At 35.9% G+C, this 24,131-nt stretch overlaps 1 protein-coding gene across 1 annotated transcript in view; it reads left to right on the plus strand.

Annotated features, from left to right (window-relative positions):
• The first annotated feature begins 1,767 nt into the window (after positions 1-1,767).
• LOC136699386 (uncharacterized) overlaps positions 1,768-24,131 on the plus strand; it is a 32,464-nt gene continuing 10,100 nt past the window's right edge. Inside the window, exons 1-10 of the mRNA XM_066674083.1 lie at positions 1,768-1,812; positions 1,936-1,994; positions 2,594-2,741; positions 2,842-2,946; positions 4,656-4,748; positions 7,643-7,699; positions 8,871-8,954; positions 10,428-10,520; positions 12,559-12,654; positions 17,982-18,074. Coding sequence (XP_066530180.1) covers positions 1,949-1,994; positions 2,594-2,741; positions 2,842-2,946; positions 4,656-4,748; positions 7,643-7,699; positions 8,871-8,954; positions 10,428-10,520; positions 12,559-12,654; positions 17,982-18,074 — 815 coding nt within the window. The 5' untranslated portion in view covers positions 1,768-1,812; positions 1,936-1,948. The remainder of the gene's footprint in view (positions 1,813-1,935; positions 1,995-2,593; positions 2,742-2,841; positions 2,947-4,655; positions 4,749-7,642; positions 7,700-8,870; positions 8,955-10,427; positions 10,521-12,558; positions 12,655-17,981; positions 18,075-24,131) is intronic.

Consider the following 24,131-nt stretch of genomic DNA (forward strand, 5'->3'; position numbering starts at 1 on the left):
CAGCTGTCGAAAATAAATATTAAATATTAAAATGGATACATACATGCATGCTTGCTTGCTTGCTTGCTTACTTTCTTACTTTATTGATCCCCAGGGGAAATTCAAGAAAAATATTTTAGATGTTACAAGATCGCCATAATCTTCATAGAATTACATTTTGAAAATGAATGAACCAAAATAAAATACATTTTAATTAAATACTCATTAATTATTTTCAAAAACTGAGCCGCGGGTTGTCGACCACTGCACTAGGGAATACTCATATGGTCTTTCAAGTGTATAAGATTATGCTATCTTCCAACAGTGTCCACTGTGATCATATCTAAACAGCTGAAGCTTGTAACGGGTATCCTTTGGCTATTTAACATATTTACAAAAATAAAAATGTCATAAAAAATCTTGGTGCCAATTTTGCCTGATGAAAATACAAGTAGTAGCAGAACACCCACACCTTCCTTAATCCTCAAAATTTTGCTTAATCTAGAAATGCATTAGTAATACAAAATGCTAAAGAATAAAAAATGAATTCATGCCTTAATTACTTCTAAGTAGGATGCTATGCCCTGCTGCCAGGATGTTCCAGTAAAAGCCTAAACAAGCTCTTACTGTTTACAGTCCAGAATTCCACCACATGGTTTGTTATTAGGCCTTGAATAGTTAATGTTTAACTAGATAGATTTGATTCTGGCACTGATGCAACATGTCTGCTTATCTTGCTGCAGTTTATAACAAGTATACATGGTAATGCAGTAATGATTTATTATTGTGAAATCGACAGTGTCCAGTTTACTGGGAGCCTGGTATGTCTCAGAAATGATTGACATAAATGTTGTTTGGCACTCGTATCCTAAGGTAATTTTAGTATGAGATGTTGGCAAATATTGTTTTACTAAAAGGCTTACCAATTGATTGTTACTGGGGTAGTGTTTTGTGCCTAAGCAAGAATATGTAACACTGGCCTTTACAAGCATAGTTACATATAGTTACATGCACATTATATAAGTTCTTATTTCTCACAATGTTTTCTTTGTGCAAGTGTTGCCAGATTGTGGAAAAAAAACAAGTCAAGTTTAATTATGGAACATTCACAACACTAATGCAAATGGTTTACATAAACTATAAAGTACAAAAAATTGCCTTTCACTGTGTTAAAAAGAAAAACACAGGCACAGAAAAAGACAGACAAATCCTAATGTTTTAGGAAACATAGAAGTTAGACAGCAAAGAATAAGTAGATACAATACAGAAATACAGAGTAAAATGAAAAATCCTATGGTAAAAATAGAATAAAAAGGCACTAAATTAGAAAAGTGAAAGTTTAGAGAATATTTTTTAAATAATTGTAGACTGCAGTGCTATGCTGTATGCAGTGATAAGCAAAGGCACAGGAGGATAGGAATTTGTTTAGTCTGGATTTGAAAATTACAACCTTTGAGGCCGATCCTCCAAGGAGAGACAGCATAGTGACTGAAAGCTGGCTCACACTCTGTGTGTGCTATTTTAACGCCAAACTGCACTGATCAAAAATGCTATATTATTTTATGAGAGCTGCAATAAAAATGAAGTGATGAAGAGTGTCCTTTTTAGAGAATGTTAATTGTCTCTTAGAAAATCTTTGAAATGTCTGTTATTAGACCAAGGGCACCTAGATATATTATATAATTTTTTATTGTAATACATGTTTGTTTCAGTTCCATTGCTTTTGCAAGACATACAAGTACTGCCCTATCACACAGTCATATATTTATTTACTTTGTGTGGTCAGTGTATAAGAACACGCTGCCAACACTATCCACTGAACACGTCTACGTTGTAAGTAGCTGAAGCTCTTTTCTAACGGGTACCTTTTAGATAACTAGCATATATAACACATGTAACTTCTTTTAATTATATGTAATTAATAATATTTTTACATTTTTTAAATTAATATCTTAGCAGTTACATCAGGATGAGGAAACTTGTGGCTGTTGTGAATCTTCTCCTTCTGTGTCATGGTGTGTAACATGTTGCAATGTTAAATTTGTAAGGAGCATTTTCAGATGATTTTTATTCATATCTCTAGAGTGTATAAACATTCAGTGATTTTGGTGATTGTCAAAAGAATAATTAATACTGATTTCTGTATTTAAAGTCACATTATATTATAGTGAACTATATAAAGCTCCCATCTTTTGTTAACTAAACTGTACTAACTTCTGTACAAATTTATATAGTCTTAATTCTTAATATACTTATTGCCGCAGTCATTCAGAAATTGTATTTTGCATAATTTGACACTCCAAAGTTTTTGTAACAAAGTGGTAATATATTTAATAATACAGACTGGATTAAGCTGGTAATATAATAATATATTTTGGATGTTGTGGAGTATGCCTCTGTTGCAAAAACCTTGTTCTTATATATTTGCTATATTAACATTGACATATTATCAACTATTAACCTGAAAAATTTCATTACAAATGAGCCTATACAAATCTGCCAATCCAAATCTGTTCTACTGCTGTTAAGATATATGTGAGGTTTTTTTTTACATTATTTAAATATCTTTTTTCTGACCATAATGTTATTAATTACTTTTATATTTGATATGAAGGAGTGGACAATTTCAAATTATCAGTCAAAGATTATGAAAACTTTGAAAAAATGGTGGAACTTGGGGCTCAGGTGTTTCTGAACTGTTTGGACAAAGTCAGAGATGTAACAGAGAAAATAGTGAAAGAGAACCAGCTCAGAACAAACAGGTAAGAACAAGAAAATGTAATTTCTTTCTGTTTCTTTTTGAATATCACTGTATAGAATTAACATAGCAGTTGTTACAACAGACATTGATTTCTTCTGCAGAATTGCAATACAAGGTCACTGGAATTCTTTTAAAGAGACAGCGAACAGAATCAGTACTGAAGAAAGAAATAAAGGAGAGCAAGATGATGTAGTTGTGGTAGCACGGTAAGTCCAAACTGGTGGGTTCAGATAAAAACAAAAATAAAATAAAATAAAACAAATACATTTTGCAATGCTTTATGAAAAATAAAATATTTTAATTTCAGATGTGGTTATTGCAAAATAAATAAGCTGATATTGAATGTGCGATTTTTATTGTAACTAATAATATTATATCCCTGTATAATAGGAACATTACTACATGTTGCAAAAATGTTTGAAATAATTAAAACAAACATTAAAACAAAGTAGCCATAGTTACAATGAGCTGCCACTTTGTTTGAATCACTCCAATGTTGTCAGTTTATCCTGCACAATTACAATATAGATTAAATGTAAATGTCATTTTATATTTACTAACTGCACTCCATATGTGACTGCACAATTTATCAGGCTTACTCTTTCCATGTATACCTTTTATTTTTCTGATTTAATTTATGATTATTCTGATATGGATTAATTTGTTGATGCCTTCTATATGTAAAAAATTCACCAGGCAAGTGAAAGCCTTTGGCTGACTACCAGACCCACTCTCTTTTCCTGACCATTGGACTGTGGGTGAAATTAAAGGACAGGCTACTAGTGGCACCCAAGAGCTGAAGCAGCTCAGAAGCAGCTAGTGAATTAGGGGCCACAGTCAGACACTAATTCCTGGAAAATCCTGTGAATCTGCAGCACATGCTGCAGGAGTGACACTGTAGTCTAGTTGGCTACTATGTGAGGGCAGGCAGGGATTAACCAGCATGGTGAGTTATGCTGGGAAGGACAGGGAGAGGTGCATTATTTACTGGTCCATAGCTAACTAGATTCTTCACTCTGAGTGAAGGGACTGAAAGTTCTTAACTTTGATTTTGTTAAATGCGGTGGCACTCCTGTTGCCATTGATCGTTTTTAAGTTTTTCTATCTTTGCAGAGTTATTTTGCCTGTTATTGGCTCAGCCATGCCTCAGTGAGCAAATGGCCCAGAGGCAGATTTGAATTTTAATGTATCAAAATCTGCCGCAATACCCACATCATCACATAGGATATGTTTAAGAGTAGGTCTCAAGTACAGAGCTAACTAAAGTCTTGAGTAAATCTAGGTATTGAAGGAAAACCCAAAGGAAAACCCATCCCAAGTCTGTCCGAAACTCAGAGATAACTCAAAAAAACAATGACACTCAAAAAAATACAGAAAATATAAAATAAAACATAAAAATACAGAAAAGCAAATTTGGGCATGAATCCAGGTGACTGATTTGAGAAGACAAGAGCTCATGGAATTTTAAGGGGTGAGGGGGCAAGTGCAAGGCTTGGGAAGGGAAATTAAAATTTGCAGTTATATAAATTCATTGTCATTTATAAAATGAAGAGCAAACGAAATGAAAAAGTCCAGTCTCAAATGCCAGAAATGATTTGCTTAGTCAGAGGCACCAGCATGTATCAGTATTAGAGCATTTGAGAAGCCTGCATGCAGTAGACCTGTGTCAGAGCCAGTGCCTTGCACTTTCAATTTAAGAATACATTATATTTTGACTAGGAGTACCCTAATTTTTCATGTAACCGTTCATGCAATTTTTACTTTCATTTATATGATTCATACTGATAAATTACTCTTAATATTGCACTTAGTACAATAAGTAGTAGCTTGGTGTATATGCTTGTGCAATCATAACTGTAATGTTAAAATATGAACTTTATATATGAAGGATTTTTTCTTCCTATATATTTCACAGCACTATTCGTAGACTGATCCTTTCCTATAAAGACAGCATACAATGGATGATTCATTCACTAGCAACAGAGAAGGATCTTCAACAGTATCTGCCGTAAGATCTCTACACCATCTTACTTTTACTTCATTTACATGTCCATTTATACAAGAAAAAAGGGTGCATAAAATAAATTATTGAAGGTATTATCTCATTCATTCAGAAAAATATGTGAATTATAGGAATGATTTTGTAATCTGTGAGTACACATTAGGAATAATAACTCTAGAGCCAGCTTGAGGACTTTTCAATAAAGGTAATGGACGTTTTCACACAGAGCAGCAATTAATTTTGACTAGAATACTAAACCACCATTTTTTTTCCCAGTTTGCCTCTTGTAGCTGTACTGAAAGTATGTTCCTCTATATAAATAAAGACATGCTCATATGGGCAACTGATAGATATTTTCCAAGAAATTTTGGACCACACTTATTGGTCGTGTTGTCATGAAAGTTTTTAACATAATGCAAAGTGACACTGGAGTTTTTATATTATGCAAATATTTAGATTTTTTATATGGCTGATAAGTGTATTTATAAGACTGCACTCCTGTGTCTCATGGTGCAGAAAAGAAAACAGTAAAGAGTAAAGGATGAGCCTTGCATAAGATTCTGCAGAGTGTGCAGATTACATTAGCCAATATATCTTCGCTGTCCAATAAAAAAAATATATCTCCCAAATAGTAACTTTACAAGAGAAGGAAAAAGCTTAATTTTCAATGGAAGTCAATATAAAAAGATTTTTTCCAAGTAATGATGGAGCATTTCTATTTGTTCATTCATCATGAACGTTTCACACTGTGTGAAGGACATTTGCTCTGTTGAAAGCATATGATGAAATAAGCTATAAATAATGGACTAAAAACTATTTTTATTGGACAATGATGAAATACTATATGACCAAACATATGTAGCTATGTTAAGGTTTACCTACTGGAATTTAAATAGGAGCAGCTGAGCATGGGCTTAAGGTCAGCTGGCTCAATGACAACTAGAGGAGCATACATTTCTCAGAATCTGGCTGTGGGGCAAGAGATGCTTTCGCTTGAGTGATGGAGAACCTTTGCGTACAAACCCCTTTTTGAGAAAAGTTGAGATATTTTGTAAAATGTGAGAAATACATTAATCTCATTTATTAATTCTCTTGAACATTTATTTAACAGATCATTGTACAAAGAAAAGATTTCCAGTTTTGTACACATGAAAAAATTTTGAATCTGATATCTGTAACACACGCCAAAAAATGTCATAATAGCATGTCACCCTGTTCTCAAGCCTTTCGCTATAATATGCGTGAATATAAATAATATGAGATGGACAGGAAGACAATGGAAACTTGTTCTGTGGTCCGATGAGTCCAGGTATTAGCTTGTTATTGGGAGAAATATATATTGGATTCTACATGAAAATGATCATCAACAGTGTAACCAAAAAAAGTACAAGAAACCATCTGTGAGAGCATGAAGGTGCATATATGTGATGGCACTATTAATGTGGAGGCTTATAATGATATACTGGGAAATACTGCCTATACTGCCGTCAAGAATTCTTTTCTCAGGAACTCTTTCAGTGGGCCAATTCCAGGCCTCACTCTGCACATGTTAGAACAGTGTATCTTAGTAGACACATAGTGCATGTACTTGATGTGCCTTCAGTCCAGATGTCTCTCCTCTTCAAAACGCATGGCGTATCATGAAAACAGAATCAGACAACAGCAACCACAGAATGTTGAGCAGCTCAAGTGTTGTATACATCAACAATGGCTTACAAAATATAACACTTGCAAAACTGCAATAATAAAGAGTGATATGACCAAGTGGTTAATATGCCCCTGCCCCAGCGTTTTTGAGTGTTTTGCAGGAATCCATGTTTTATGTGTTTACATTTAACACGTTGTTATTCAAAGAAAAGCATGTTATCTCCAAAATAGAATCTTATAATGGAAGTCAATGCAAAAAGATTTTATTTCAAGTCATTTTGGAGCATTTATATAAATTCATTCATTATGAATTTTCACACAATGTGAAGGACAGCTGAGATGTTCAAATGATGGTGTAAACTAAAAAATGACAAAAATGGAGATGAGTGTTTTTCTTTAGGCAGCAACCAAGTACAATTAAAGTCATCATTCAAAAACACTGGAAATCTTTTTATTGTCATTGTGTCTCTAAAAAAATTCAGGTGAATTAACTCATTACAGATTTAAGTTTCTATTAAATTTTTAAAAAGTATTTCCAAAATCTTCTGGAAATGGAAATGGGGTTTGTAGATTTTGTTTCATTTTTCCAGCATCTGTATCACGTGTTTTTCTATGTTGCACTTTTTCCAGTTTATTTATTTATTTTTTCTTATTTCATGGAACTTTCTTTTATGCAAGCAGGTGCACATTTCTTGCTCCATTTCTTTTGCATCAATACATGATGTGCCTGTCCCTATTAATTAACAAATATCATTCTATTAATAATAATAATAATAATAATAATATTCTAGTACAAATATTGGCTATATATTTCAAATCAACAGTTTTTATATTAGCCTATATTACAAGGTAAATTATATAGGTAAATCTAATTAAATTAATGTGATTATTAAAATAAAGTTATCCTTTATAATAATACCTCATCAAAGGATCTCCAGTATTTCAGTTTTTATTTAAGTTGGATGAATGTAGTTGCCTTTGTAAATAAAAAAATAAGACTATAAATCAATGTAGTGTTTGCAAATTATCACTAATGTTCCTAGATTAATATAAGCTATTTACTTTACATATGCCAAGTTAAATTAGTGTATTATTTTATTACTATAGAAAACTTTCATTATTTTTATTCATTTTTAGCTAGATACTAGCTACAGAATGTTTAATTATTCTATCTGCAAAAGAAAAACTTAATGTTGAACGTAAATGCTCACATCAAAATTGATATTTAACTACAGTTCTCATATCTTCTTCAGAGTTATGAACATGTTAGAGGGGGTCATTCAAAGAGAAAAACTGAATGATGTCTGGGGGTAAGTGTTTCTTTTATATCTGTTCTTGGTTTAGTCATCTCACCCGGTCCAAGAGGCTCACATATTTAACTTCATTCCGTAAGAACAGTTGCATTTTACTCCTAACCTTACATTCTCATTAGTTAGTGTCACTGCTGATTTCTTTTACCAAGAGCAACATTACTGTCTGCAGAGGCCTTGAAGGTTAATATATATATATTAACTCCCAGCCTCAACCAGTAATTGAATGAATGTTCTGAACAGTCCATTGTATTGCTCCTCGTGGTCAAATCTATTGTTGTTATTAGCCATGTAGTTTTCCATTGTCTGCTGGCTGAAACTAGTAAAACATGCTTATTGCTAATGTTTAAGCTCCTCAGTAAAATTTTCTTTTTACATGGCCAAAAAAGGAAAAAATTCTTCTGCTTGAAACTGGTAAGCCTTATATCACTCTGAGTTAACATCAGGAAAAAAAATGTCACAGGGATTATTTTAGGTTTGCTGTATGATGTTTTACAGGAAAGTAGGCTTGGGGTCAAATGTTAAGGGCAGGTTTATTGGAGTATAAGATTAACACATTTTAAAGGGTGATTAAACTTGACAGACAGAAAATTTCTGAGTAAATTATACTTTCCAATATCATTTACAAAATGAAGAAAAGCATGAAAAAATATACCAGGGCAAAATAAATAAATAAATAAATAGAATAAAAAATGTCTGGACCAAAAGACAAACAAGCAAAACAATGCGCCCAATTGTGCCCAATGATTCCAGGTAGGCTCTGGACCCACTGTGACCCTGAATTGGATAAGTGGTTACAGATAATGAATGAATGAATAATAAGCTCAGGAATTAGGAATAGGTTAGAAAAGCATACCTAGTATTCTGGGCATCCAGACTTCTGATGGAGAAGTGCTGTTGGAGAAAATTGGAATTGGGTCTCATGAACACACTTTCACAAAATTTCCCCACTTACTTTCAGAGCTTCTATAGTTAACCCTTCTGCTGGCCAACTGTATTTTGTGAAAGTCAAAAATATTTTTTAGTAAAATTCAAACATACTTTTTTCTGTAGTTTTCTTGCACTACAGGATGATCTGCTACAAGATGCAATGAAAATCTGAATTGTAACCTACAAACATATAGATAGTTCTAACTTTTGGTTTTGAACATTTCTGCTTTGATATTTAAAGGTCTGTGGAGTCCAACTACTTTCCTGGTGCGCCATCAATCAAAACTGAGCCCCTGGAGTTCCTCTGTTACCTTCTCTCCACTAGGCAAGAAAGCAATTCCTACTTGGTTTTCAACCTTTAAAATCTCTATTTCCTATACAAGGTATAACAGAATAACTTTTACTAAATATTTAAGTGGTCTTATTTTGTCTGAATTAATATCCCCAGAAAAAAAAAAGATTTCATTGATACATGGTTGTATTTTCTAATAAAACCCTTGTCTGTATTATGAGAACTTCTCACAGAATTATTTTAGGATGTGATACCATATTTAATAGAAAAAAAAACATATAATGAAAAAAAAATTAATCTGATGTCATTGTAAATACATAAGCGTATGGAATTTGTGAGCAGAACCATCCAAACCAGGATTTTTACAAAATTTTCAATAAGCCATATATTACATTTTCATTTGGGTTAAGGATCAAGATGATTACCAGTAATGTCACATTACAGATTACACCAGTAATCTGTGTGAACTTCAGTATATATGTGTATATGTATGTATGCTGGTCCTGACCATTGAAAAGTAGGGTAAAAGGGAGATAACAACAGATGGACTATAGTCTGTAATTGCAGAATTAGAGAGTGACCTGTATGTTCAGTGGATGGATAGAATGGATAGTGAGTGTAGAAAAAATGGGCATAATATTATGACTGAACAGTTATAAATGCAGGTAAAACAGAAAATAAAACAGGAATGACTCTATAGTGGAAATCACTGCATGGGTTTTAAAAAATCTTCTGAAAATTGCATAAACTCATTAAAGATGGACTCAAGTAAAGTGGAAAATTGTCCTGTGACCTGACAATACAAATTTTTTTTGAAATCATGGATGCCATGTCCACTGGGGTAAAGAGGACAGGGATCGTTCAGTACACGGTTCAAAAACCTGCATCTGTAATGGTATGGCATGGGTGACATGCATATCTTGCTTATTTTAGTAAGACATGGTGAATCCACATTCTGCATGGATTACAACAGCATGGCTCCTTAGTAAGAGTCAAGGTGCTAAACAAATTCAGACATGCCACCCATTGAAAAAAACTGTTGCATTATGAAACGAGAAATATCCTATATCAAACAAGAATGGGGAGGCATTTCACTTCCAGAAATACAGCAAATGTTTTTAGGTCAAATGATTTTTGTAAAATGTTGCTGTCATCAAAATAAGCAATTATTTGTCCAAAAGTAATTTTTCTCAGTTTCAACCTTTGAAATGTTGTATTTGTACAATTTTCAATTGACTATTGGCTTTATATAGTTTGCACATTATTGCATCTTTTATTAAATCAAATTTAGCATCCCAGGTTTTTGGAAATTGGCTTTGTACCATTTCTAGACTTTCTTATGAAATGTTTAAGACTTGTAATTGATACTATTTTGATGCAGTATTATTGATCAATTCCAATTTATTGGAATAGCTAGATTTATTCCTTTAGATACATGAATAGCAATAATATAACATAAAAGTGCAAACTGGCAAAAATACAATAATTTTTCTTTTCACCTAACAGCACTATGGAAACAATCATGGTGAACATTTTTAAAACTGTAATGGATGTGACTTCATTTATTAGAAACATCGATTTTCAACAATTTAAAAAAAGGTAAGACTACTACTTGTGAATTTCATGAAAGTCATTAAATTATTGATACTGAAGTATACAAATTATAATTTTAAGCAATGTTTCAAAAAAGACCAGACATTTGATGATGTCTGTATTAGTGACATTTTACTACATATTCATTATACATTTACATTTATATTTATGCTATTTTAAAGAGTATTGTTACTTTGGAATAATATGACTCAAATAAAAGTAAAAAGTAATCACCCAATTAATTACTTGAGTACTCAAGTACAGAGTAACTGCTGAGTAACCTCTTTGTTTAATAATCAGGATGTCAAATAATTGTCTCTGCCATTGTGTTGTGCTTCTGTGCTCTTTTCTGCCTGTGTTTGCCGGGGATTTAGTGTGTGGTCATGTGATGGCTTTGCTCTGTTTAATTGGTGAACTGGTCAAACCTTGCTATTAGCTACATTTGATTAGTGAAAAGCAGTCATGTGACAGAGCCTCTGTTAGAAAGCTCGAGAAAACAAAGAAATGTGTGCATTGGACAGATCGATAAAAATAAGCAGTCTAATGTCAAGGGTCATTCATTTTATAACTTGAAAACCTAGCACGGTGTCCACTTTGTTTGGTAATGAAGAATTACATACCATTAGCATAATAAACATGTTTAGCCTAGGTAGTAGCTGTCTCCCTTTGCTGCTGTAAACACTTTGAATTTCCCCACTGTGGAACTAATAAAGGATAAGATTATATTAGTCAAGTCAAGTCAAGTTTTATTGTCAATTGTACATGACAATGGCACATGTACAGGACATACAAAGGATTGAAATTACGTTACTCTGCTCTCCAAACTGCAGTAACATTTAACAAAAATAGACTAAATTCAACTAAACTAAGTATGTAAATATATGAAAGTGAACAAACAGAAGACAAGTGCAGGACATACAATACAAGCAGCTCACATGAGACAATGGGACACTGACTGAAGACAATAACCTGATTTGGAGGTAGGATAATGGATGTACAAGTGTAAATGATAGTGTAAGATAATCATAATAGAAGGAGGTAGGATAATGGATGTATGAGGCAGTGTAAACAATAGTGCAAGATAATAGTATAACAATTAAATAAAGTGAGCAAGTGCATAGCGGTTCTATTGAAGAGTCACAGTTAGGTTCTGTTGAGGAGCTTAAGTGACAGAACCAATATAAACAGGACTGGTGTAAACAGTAGTGCTAATATAGGGATATGAAGCCTGGAGGCTGGTTAAAATGATTTCAAAGTCACAGTTGTGTATTGATGGTAATTGATGAGTTTGCTAAGTAATGTGTGCGGGGGGCAGAAGTGGGAGGGGGGCAGAGCAGGGAGAGAGTTCAGCATTCTCACAGCCTGATGGATGGAGCTGTCCCTCAGTCTGCTGGTCCTAGCCCTGAGACTACGCAGTCTCCATCCTGAAGGCAGGGGAGAGAGGTACCAATGATCTTCTCAGCTGTTCTCACAATACGCTGGAGGGTTCTGTGGCAGGATGCTGTGCAAGCCCCGTACCACGCAATGTAACAGCTATTCAGGATATTTCAATGGCCCACTTGTAGAAGGTGATCATGTTGGGGTGGGAGCTCTTGCTCTTCTTAGCTTGCGGAGAAAGTAGAGCCGTTGGAGAGCCTTCTTGGCCAACTTACTCTCCAGTGAAGACTTTCTTGTAGATTTTGGAGCAATGCTGTAATGATTTTTTGTATTCTGGGACAAGAGCATTAGTTAGGATATGATGTTGGATGATGTTCACCCCACCTCATTCTCAACTCCTCAACTCATCCCAGAAATATTGGATGGAGTACTATCATTTGAGAAAACTCAGTTCCACTTCTTCACACCTCAAAGCTAGGTGGCTTTATACCCCTCTAGCCCATGCCTGGCATTAAGAATATTACCAATAGGTTCAAGCTTATCTGCTGGGTAATCCCTCATGTTATGTCAAACTTATCGAGTAAATGCTCTATAAATGGTAATAAAGTATCAGGAGGTCAGTGAATCATAAGCTAAGTATATCACATCAAATATTTTTGTTTTCAAGCCTAGAGTCTGTTGCAAATGCAATCTTAAAGAAGTTTGAAGAATTTGAGGATTTGGAAAAGGGGCAAGAGAAAGATGAGATAATTGTTTCTGTAAGGTAAGATGTTTTTGTTCTGATCATGTTCATTTGAAAATTTATTCATCCACTCATTCATTGCCTTTAACTGCTTATGCAGTTCACTGTCGCAGTGGGTCCGGTGCCTACCCGAAGGCACGCAAGGTGGGACCACACCCTGGACATTTAAACAATTTAATATGAGCCATCAGTAATTTTTCCAGTGATTCTTTTCACAGCAGTGTGGTGGTGTCATAGGTAGTTTTGCTGTTGCACAGCTCCAGAGTCCTGTCAGGAGTTTGGTGTGTTATACCTATGTCTGTGTGGTTTCCCTTCAGGTACTAAGGTTTCCTTCAACAGTCCAAAACACACGTTGGTAGACAAGGTGCCAATTATACAATGCCAATTTTGGGGGACTGCGGTGTCAATTTTTTTTCAGGTCATAATGGAGAACCAGTACAGTGCAGTCTTACAGTCCTTACAGTGTCTTGCTTGTTTAATGTAATGTTTGCAGTACATTAATAATAAATCCAGTACACCAGCTTCTTATTTGATAGCTCTGTTCCACCTAAGTTATGCAGACTAAGTTATGTTCAAATGGCGCCTAAAAACATCTTCAGCCTGAACCCTTTGTTGTCACTGCAGCATTTAAGGTGGAACGGTACACCTGAACAATCTAACATCTTCATGTGAGGTTTACTAAAGGCAATAATGTGTTTTTAAAAAGCTAGTTAGTTACACATAATGCCTTCTCTTGCTTGTGCCTTAATGAGGACGCAATCCATGAGACCAATATGCATGAGGCACGCTGAGGAGAGTTAAAACCAAAGTAAAACTTGGAATGGTATAGTCCAGTGTAGGGGTGTTTGAAATCATTTTTCGAGATTCTTCCAGGCATGGCTATTGTACATTTACTGTACTATTTAACATTATAGGTAAGAAGGATATGCATATTTCTTGAAGTATTCTACTTCACTACATTTTAAATCACATCTATTACTAAGTAAAAATGTAAGTAAAATTGTGCACTGGAAGCTACCGGAGTGAATGATGGGCTAAAATCACAAGAAATATGGAGATGGACTAGTCCGTTACCTGTGCAGATTTATAGGAAACCTACTGCTGTACCAGCCATGGTCATTTTCCGTCACAATCTCAAAGACCTTTCTATAGATCAGTACTCATCAGAGGTTACCAATACTATGCCTTTATTAGGTTCATTCTCCTCTCTCAGCCTGGACACTGCCACAGATATACTCTGCTCCACGCTGAGCTCTTGTTTGGACAGTTTCTGTCCTTCGACATTTCATACTAACAAGCCATAGCCTTGGCTAAAAAATGAGTCCCTCCGGAAGATACGTTCCAAACTCCGGGCTGTTGAAAGGAAATGACATAAAAAGGGTATTCTGTCCGACCTATCTTACTATCAGTTACTTTTGACTTCCTTCTCAGAATGTCTTACATCTGCCAAAACTGAACTTTACAATGAGAAACTCAGTTCGCTGACAGATTCCCGAAGATTATTCATAGCATTCAGATCACTGCTGAATCTTCCACCTCCTCCTCTGCCTACTTGTGTCACAACTGAAACTTTTACCTCTTTTTTCTGGGAAAGTGGCAGCCATCAGCGGTCAGTTCACAGATCCACCTATAGTCTCTGCTCCACTGTTTTTATCAATCAAGGAAAGTACATTTACTTTATTCACTCCTCTCTCTGAGAAGGAAGCACTGGTCCTCCTAACACGTAGTCATTCTACTACATGCCCTTTAGATCCGATTCCTACAGACATTTTACAAACCATTGCACCCACAATTATCCCAGTCATCACGCATATGATTAATACTTCCCTATCTCGCGTCTTGGCTACTGCAATGCAGTGCTAACGGGCCTTCCAGCCTGTGCTATAAAACCATTGCAGATGATCCAGAATGCAGCAGCACGTCTGTTCTTCAACAATCCAAAAAGGGCACATGTCACCCCACTGCTCATTGAGCTCCATTGGCTTCCGGTTGCTGCTTGCATCAAATATAATGCCTGCACAATCGCTTACAGCGTGATGACAGAGCAGGCGCCCTACTACCTGCTCTTGCTCCTAAAGACCTATGTCCCGCCTCTGCCACTGCGCTCTTCCACTGAATGTTGCCTTGCTTCACCCAACATGCACACTAAGCAATCCAGACTGTTCTCTTCCATAGTTCCCAGATGGTGGAACAAGCTGCCTACATCCACCAGAGCAGCAGAGTCCCTCGCCATTTTTAAGAAACTCCTGAAAACTGAGCTCTTTAAAGAACACCTACATTCGCCAGTATAACTATCTGATGCGTATAGACATACTCTTTTTAAGGTTGCATTGTTTTAATGTTTTAATTTTTATATTCTTGTACTATCATTGTAAGTCACTTTGGATAAAAGTGTCTGCTAAATGAAATAAAGTAAGTAAAGTAAAGTAAAGATGCCCAAACCTCTCAATGTGAAGGAGCAGTTATATTGTGAGTTCTTCCCAAATTGCATAGCTCCTCACTTGATCATGAAGAGTTTGCCCAGGATCAGACTGGAGAAAACTCATTTCACATCTTGTATGTTGTTCCAACCATCTCAGTGAACTCTGCCCAGCTTGGAGAATGTCCCTCCTTCCCCCTCTGAGCTGTCAAAGTATTAGTTTTGAAACTTAATTATATTCTGGAAAGAAAAGAAGACAATCTCAGATTTAGTGCCTGCAGAACTCTAAATAAATTGGGAGGGGCAAAATGAATGTATAGATTATTCAATTAAGCCACCGCTAGGTAGCACTTGTTTTTCCCAATGTTTCAGGACTGACCTGTTGCTCTCAGGGCAGCAGCAAAACTCCCCCACCCCACCCCACCCCGTAGACGGGAATGTGACTCCATTGGCTGCCGCAGTAAATGATAGAGAGCTAACTCTGGTTGCTGATTGGCTACATTAAAGTGTGAGCCAATGAGAATTTTCTGTATAGGAGCCGTGAGGTATCTGCCTGAAACAAATTACCCGTTTTAACAATTCAATCTCAAAACTACGGAACACAACGCCTTCCGTATCAGTCCAATATGCAACACGGCGTTTAGTGTCGAAATACGGGATGATTTCTAAGTGACAACCCTAGTCTGCAGCGAACTCAGGGAAGCTCAGCTGGACTTTAACGTAGTTAAATCTAGGGCACCTTCCAAAGTGTTCCACAGTGATCCCCCGCTCCCAACTGTCCGTGATATGAAGCTGAATTCAGCGGCTTTTTTTGTTCGAAATTATACATTAAATGATGCGCAAATGCGTCTCCGTTTAAGTTGGCTCCACACGTCCTAAAACAACAGTGCCACCCAGCGGTAGGTTGTTCGCCTGCTGGCCACATTTGCGGATCAGTCATTTTTATTTGGACCCGGTGAAATGCGAAAGGAAAGTCTCAAAATCCAAAAACCCGCGAGAGGAAATGAACAAATGCACGTCACGGAAAACACAAGTGACTTGATCCACAAACGCAGATTCAACACTTTACAAATACATTTTAAATTCGAGACTTAAAACTTTACAAATATATGCAATGTAAATTTAAACAGTTTTTTTTATTTCTGCATAAAATGATGATATATCTATGAAAACTAAAAACATGTATTTATGAATTTAACTATATTTGTACAAATTGCAGACAGCGAGAAACAGATTGGGATTTATTCATTTGAAAATTGTGAAACATTGTACTTATGGTGTGGATTAACATTTACGCATTTGTAAAGTATTTTCAGACGAATCTCTCTCCATATAACTGGTTATGTGAACAGTTTTGTGACTGGTAGTAAGTGCAAATACATGGTACAAGCAATGAGAACATGAGACACAGGCTGAGGGGAAGGTCGAGGAAGGAGAACTACATTGTGCTGGCTACTGGTCCTGTTCAGTTTTTATATAGTAAGACCCTCATAATTTTTTATGTATTCTCTGGAGTTTTTTTCTGTGTTGAACCATGGTCCTGGGGGAAATGTGGAAACTCATGCTTCTTTAAAATAGGAAATCCATTGTATCTAACTACTGTCAACCATTCCATCAGGAAGAGCCTGTACTACTACTACCCAAAAAAAACACAAAAAAACAAACAAACAAAAAAAAACAACAAACAAACACACAATTCCGAATTACATATATTTGAATATTAATGGAATTTTAAAATGGACATTAAAGCAGTCACACAGGGACCTGGAGGTTGTGGGTTCAAGTTCCGCTCCAGGTGTCTGTGAGGAGTTTGGTGTGGGCCTGGATTTCCTTCTGGTGCTCCGGCTTCCTCACACGGTCCAAAATCACATGCTGGTAGGTGAATTGGTAAATCAAAAGCATCCGTGTGTGTGTGTGTGTGTGTGTGTGTGTGTGTGTGTGTGTCGCCCTGCGAAGGACTGGTGCCCAGTGATTCCGGGTCCAGCCCGCCATGACCCTGGATTGGATAAGCGGTTACAGACAATGAATAAATGAATACTATGAATGAATGTCATGTTAATAAACTTTATTTTTTCATTGTGAATTTTGTAAATTTGCATTTTCACAATCATTTTTGGGGGTGGGGTTTGATGTCAAATTCAAAGATCCAAATAACACAGTTAAAATGTAAATATATAAAATTTTATGGCAGAAAAGTTTAATTTGCTGCCAGAGTGATCAAACTCTGTGGTCGTAATGTGGTGAGTCCATCAAATTCTTCTTAAGATGTAACGTTAGCTTATTATTCAGTTCACATCCTCAGTCTTCTATCATAAAATCCACTTATATATACTTTGCCAGTTTATTTATTTTCTGGCAATGCCTAATTGAAATAAAATCTGCATGCCTGCATGAATTCAAAAATGTAAGATTAGTTGCATAATTCTGGTTCTCTGAATCAGGAGTTAGGCATCTTCCTTTTTTTGTTTTTTTGTTATTGCACAGCAAAGCTTAAACTGGAAACTGAGTATCTAACATGCTTAGTTATCTTAGCTTAATGTAGGTTTTCTACACTGACATAAATTTGTAGAATAAAACCAAAATTTGTGTAGAAACTCCGATTGTTTTCCCAGAGAGTGTGAAATAACAGTCATTCTGTGGAGGTTTATTTTTTTATTTTTGTGTATGTCACAAAAAATTGTTAATGAAGCAAACACCATACTGCATCTCTGCTGTTTACATTTAGTCATGTATTAGTGCTTAGGTACCAGATGAGTAAAGATAAAGGTAAAGTAAAAATTTCTAAATTAATGGTAGTTTTAGCTGCTAGTTTTACCAAGGAGCAGAACACCCATTTACTGTTCCAGTTTTCTAGTAACTGAAGTAACAATATTTCTGCAGTGAAAAAAAATGCCCAAATTGAGCTAATGCTTTTTTTTTTTCTCCACAGTGCTGCAACTAGAGTGTTTATTTTTTACTGGGACCAATTTCTGGAATACACAGAATCTCCTGATTTCCAGCAGAAATTTAATCACTCAGAGGCGTAAGTCTAATTGTATTATTATTATTTACTTACACTGACACAAGCCAACGATGTAACATTCTTAAATCTATCAAGACTGTTAATGTCAGAAAGAATTTGTTTAACATTTTTGTTTGAATAAATTACTATTACTAACTTTCATTATTACCCTGCATTTGAAATAATACATGCCCAAATCAGCCTAAATGTACCAGGTAATTATGAAAGGCGGTTCTGTGAAAAAACCTTGTCATGGTAGCTTTGGAAACGAACAGATGCTGGTCATAAAATTAGAATATCATGAAAAAGCTGATTTATTACAGTAATTTCATTCAAAAAGTAAAACTTGCATATTATACTCATTCATTACACACAGACACATATATTTCAAGTGTTTATTTTTTTTTATTTGATGATTATAACTGACAGCTAATGAAAACCCCAAATTCAGTATCTCAGAAAATTAGAATATTACTGAAAAGTATGAACATAAAAAGTATGAGCATGTACAGCACTCAATACTTAGTTGGGACTCCTTTTGAAGTGCTCTAAAACTTACTGGTAGATGGCTGCTTTGACCTTGGAGCTCAGAAAACACAGTAGACCAACACCAGCAGATGATGTGGCACCCCAAACCATCACTGACTGTGGAAACTTTACACTGGACCTCAAGCAATGTGGATTCTGTGCCTCTCATCTCTTCCTCCCAACCCTGGGACCTTGATTTCCAAGGAAATGCAAAATTTACTTCCATCAGAGAACATAACTTTGGATCACTCTGCAGCAGTACAGTTCTTTTTTGATGTGAGACGTTTCTGACACTGTCTCTTGTTCAAGTGTGGCTTGACACAAAGAATGCAACAGCTGAAACCCATGTCTTGCATACGTCTGAGCGTGGTGGTTCTTGAAGAACTGACTCCAGCTGCAGTCCAGTCTTTGTGAATCTCCCCCACATTTTTGAATGGGTTTTGTTTGACAATCCTCTCCAGGGTGCGGTTATCCCTATTGCTTGTACACTTTTTTCTACCACATCTTTTCCTTCCCTTCACCTCTCTACTAATGTGCTTGGACACAGAGCTCTGTGAACAGCCAGCCTCTTTAGCAATGACCTTTTGTGTCTTGCCCTGCTTGTGTAAGGTGTCAATTGTCATCTTTTGGACAACTGTCAAGTCAGCAGTCTTTGCCATGATTGGCATTAGGTGTTTTTAATATTGAACCTTTTCACAATATTCAAATTTTCTGAGATACTGAATTTGGGTTTTTTATTAGTTGTCAGTTATAATCATCAAATTAAAAGTAATAAACACTTGAAATATATCAGTCTGTGTGTAATGAATGAATGAGTATAATATACAAGTTTCACTTTTTGAATGGAATTACTGAAATAAATTAACTTTTTCATGACATTCCAGTTTTATGACCAGCGCCTGTAAATGGTTGGATACATGCACTGAGATGTCTTTACAAAATGAAAATTGATGTGAGAACAAAAACAAAACACTACGAGAGGAACTAAGGAAAGGCTAAAGGAAAACATCTATTGAAGAGCACAATGACAAAAAATAAAAATAAAACAACAGTCAAGAGAACAGTGAATAGGCTTAAAAAGACACACACAAGACAAGATAAAACTGCACAGTAATCAAGAACAGTAGTCAAGAAATCTGCACTGCACTCTCTACAGAACCACATTTTCTTCTCAATTCTGGGTTCTCTGTGTAACTGCGTGTGTCTCTTGCTGAAAAACTATACTCCCATCATTTTTCTCTTCTCTCTCTGCACTGCACTGCTTAAAAATTCTTGAGGGCCAGCAATTTAAACCGAGCGTGATAGCCAATGCCTTGGAGGCCTGATTGGTCCTGAGGGACTGTGGACTGGAGAATCCCTCCCTGGGTTGAAATAGTCCCTCCATTGAAATAGTAGGCCTTGTCGTAAATAAGCATGAAGAGTCCTTTTTCTGATTAATTTCTCCACTGAAATCTGAAATTATTTAAAACTATCTGAAATACCGATCTGGGCTTTGGGGGAGAAAGGTGTGATCAGAGAGATAACTGATAGTTACCAGGCAGAATTCCTGAAGATTAAAGTCCTAAAATTAAAATCTTTTTTAAGAAAAATTAAACCACATTCCTCGTATTAAACTACCATAGCCTGGTGTTCCTGCCCAAGCTGAGAATCCAGCCAACTGCCATGTGGGGCTTCATGCCATAAAAACAACTAATTCTAATCCTAATGACACATCCTAATGAAACAAACAAACAAACAAACAAAAAAACTAAGTAAACGTCAAAATTAAAGTCAAAATAGTTAATTATAAATTTACTTGATTTAATTATATCTTCAAATATTTGCAATAATAATGATGGTGTTCTTAAATTATATCATAAGTATATATACTTAAAAAAGAGATTAACATTTTTTTGCTCTCTTAAATAAGACCACTAGTAATTTGAAATACCTGGTGAGTATTTGGCCGAGAAGTCACATTTTGAACAGCCCTGCTGTAATTTACATTTACTTAAGAAGATAAACACAGTTGTAGGATGTCACATCAATGTCCAAAGCAGATGGTGCAAAACACCAGGAAAAAAATATATAAACCTGCAAGCTGTAACATTTCGCACGTGAATATAGCTCTCTTGTGAGAGCAAATGTGAAACTCAGGAGCACAGAGAGAGTAATTGTGTGCACACTGATTATAATCTCGCTCTCAAACAGTCATAATTTAATTCTCGAGTTGTTTGTACCCACTCAATTTAAAAATGTTCCTCTCTCGCCAAACTCTTTTCCCTCAGGCTCCTCCTGTACTTGAGAGGATTTTCTGGGAGGGGATTTGAGTTTGGGGGCGGGGTCAGGGCTGTTTATCTCAGTGAATGCTATTGGCTGATGTCTCCTGGTTCTGTGACTGCCTGCGAATGTAAATGTGTCCTGGTTCTGTGAATGTCTCCTGGTTCTGTGGCTGCCAGCTTACAAAAAAAAAGCCTTTGTGCATTATGACTGAAAGACAGAGAGCAAATAAACATCAGCAGACAGTAGCAAGCACAAAAGATACACTATATTGGTCAGTCACATAACCAGGACGTTCAGTCACTTCCCTTGCCACAGGTCTTTAAAACCAAGCACCTAGGCATGCAAACTTATTCTACAAACATTTGTGAAAGAATGGGTCAATCTCAGGAGCTCAGTGAATTCCAGTGTGGTACAGAGATAGGATGCCACCTGTGCAACAAATCTGTATGTTTGTTATAATACCATCATATTATATGGTATTATAACAAACTGGTAGCAACTGGGAACCACAGCAACTCAGCCACAAAGTGGTAGGCCACGTAAAATGACAGAGTGGGGTCAGCAGATGCTGAGGCACATAGTTTGCAGTCAATTACTACAGACCTCTAAACTTCAGATTAGCTCAAGAACAGTGCGTAAAGGGCTTCATGGCCATGCACTTGCATCCAAGCCTTACATCACAAAGTGCATTGCAATGCGTTGGATGCAGAAGTAGGAAGCAGTGGAGAAATGTTGTATTGTGCCAAGTGTAAAGTTTAGTGGAGGGGGATTACGGTGGGATTATTAGTTCCAGTCAAAGGAACTCTTAATTCTTGGGCATACCAATTGATTTTGGACAATTTCATACTTCCAACATTGTGGGAACAGTTTCAACATAACTGCACATAAATGTGCAGTGCCCAAAGCAAGGTCCATGAAGACATGGATGAGTCCTGACCTCAACCCGATAGAACACTTTTGGGATGAATTACGATGGAGACTGCAAGCCAGACTTTCTCGTTCAACATGAGTGTCTGACCTCACAAAGGCAGTTCTTGAAGAATGGCCAAAAATTCCCATAAATAATACTAAACCTTGTGGAAAGCCTTCCCAGAAGAGTTGCAAAGGATGCACCAACATCATATTAAACTCTATTGATTAAATATTTAAATGTTTGCAGAGGCAGCTGAACTCAAACTTTTGGCAATGTAGTGTGGTATCTGGACAACAAAGCAGAAAGTTAATAATTAGCAAAACTGTGTAAAGAAACCAAAATTAGTATTTTGTATTGTGTATGGTATTGGACCAGAAGCTAGTGAAAGTCATTTAATTTCAGAGATGTGTTTCCATGATCTGATGTGCCTAAGAACTGCCAAATTCTGTATGTAATGGAGATTCTTCAGACAATTTAAAGTGAGCCGAACAAGTACAGAGTTACAGTAATCCAGTCTGGATGTAATAAAGTCATGAATAAAAGTTTCAACTGCAGAGTCAAACACAGAGGGACCATGTCTGTGGAAAGTGAAAGTGTACACAAAAACCAGAAAATAGCGTGTGCCCCAAAAAATGTCAGATTTACAAAACCGTGCGTATGCACACCTGAACCCTAGGGATGGGCGATATGGCAAAAATACATGATCACAATTTTTATTTTTGGCAGGATCACAATCTCGATTTTATCACAATTCTTTTTCATGCTGTTTTTTAATCTTTTAACACTCCAGGTATTTTTCCATTTTTCGCCTGAAATTACATACTGAAATCTTGAGGCAGTAAATAAACTACATGTGATTTTATAAAGTAATGCTACTGAAAAGCCTTCAGAATTTTTAAAGATATTGAAATTAATCTTTAGTGGTCAAAATATGATCAAAACAACAAAATATTTTAGGCACTTTTCTAAATTTAATTTGGAATCTTCAAAGACCCCAAAATTATTCATTTTACTACAGAAAAAATAATGGCTTAATGGCAAAATTTTACATTTTACCTTCCTTTGACAAATTAATATCATGCATCTCTCCAAATGGCTTTTTACCCTCATCAAACAAGAAAAAGGTTCTGACTCACCTAGATTTATTCTGATATTTAGTCTTTTCCTCTTTAAGCCCATATGTGTTGGGAGGAGGGAGCTTTCCCCCATTGGCTGTAGAGTGAGGCCGCCTCCCTCACGCCCCTCCTATGTTTAATTGGTCTTAGTAGGGAAAGGGTAGACAGTGAAAGGGATCTAAGCTTTGAAAACATATTTATTGTATTGATTGTTGTTTATTTTGATTGTTGTTGCCATATAAAACAGTCTGCGTCGTCTCTCGTGGTGCACGTCTGTTAGGCACCGAAGCTTGGTTGCGTTCCCGACTCCTTGGTAGAGCATCGCCCCTGATTGGTCTACAGACTTTATGGACGTATCCAAGCTACATGGCCATAGTGCAGATCCATGGAGAACATATGTAAACTATTTTTTTATTTGTTGTACTTTATTTTGAACTGTTTTTCTTTCTTTTTGCAAGTCATCTTTACGCAAACATGAGGATTACTGACGAGTGGATTGACTCAAATTTGGTCTTGTTTTGAAGGGGGACAACCTACATAAACCCTGGTATCCTTTGTGTGTGTTTGTGGGCTCTTCAGGCTTCGTGGCACCAGCTTTTTATATTTTTGTGAGGAAAAGATCTCATGCATAGAATAACGAATTATTTTGGTTTTAAATTAGTAGTTGTACATTTTAGTAGTGACTTACATTTTCAGTGTCAAGAGAGTCTGCCCATTCGACTGATGTGTAATATGTACATAGTATGTAAACAACCTATAAGAACTGCAGTGGACTGTATGTGCATTAGCACGAGTCAACGATTTCCCTGTGATGTTGTATCATGGACAAATTCTTATCGTTCACGATCATATCGCACACCCCTACTGCACGCTGTTTTTTTTTTCTTTTCAGTTTTCTTCGTGCGCATGTAAACCAGCCTTATGTTCCTCCTCCGTAACGCCCACATATTTCTATAAACGATCAATGCAAATAACCTCATGAATATGTAAATGTGGATGTCAGCTTTCATTTTTCCCAAGAGACCTGTATTTTTATGTATGTAGTTACATCTGTTTAGGCTTTACTGTTCATTTACTATCTATTAGGGCGTTTAATTGTTTTGAAAAGTACCATATATGTATATATAAATTATTATTATTATTATTATAAGGCAAGGCAAGTTTATTTATAGAGCACCTTTCATACAAACACAATTCAAAGTGCTTTACAGAAGAAACAGTTAAAATAATAAAAATCAAGAATAAGAAAATTAAAATCAT

Source organism: Hoplias malabaricus, chromosome 6, assembly GCF_029633855.1.
Source record: "Hoplias malabaricus isolate fHopMal1 chromosome 6, fHopMal1.hap1, whole genome shotgun sequence".
Classification (NCBI taxonomy): Eukaryota; Metazoa; Chordata; class Actinopteri; order Characiformes; family Erythrinidae; genus Hoplias; species Hoplias malabaricus.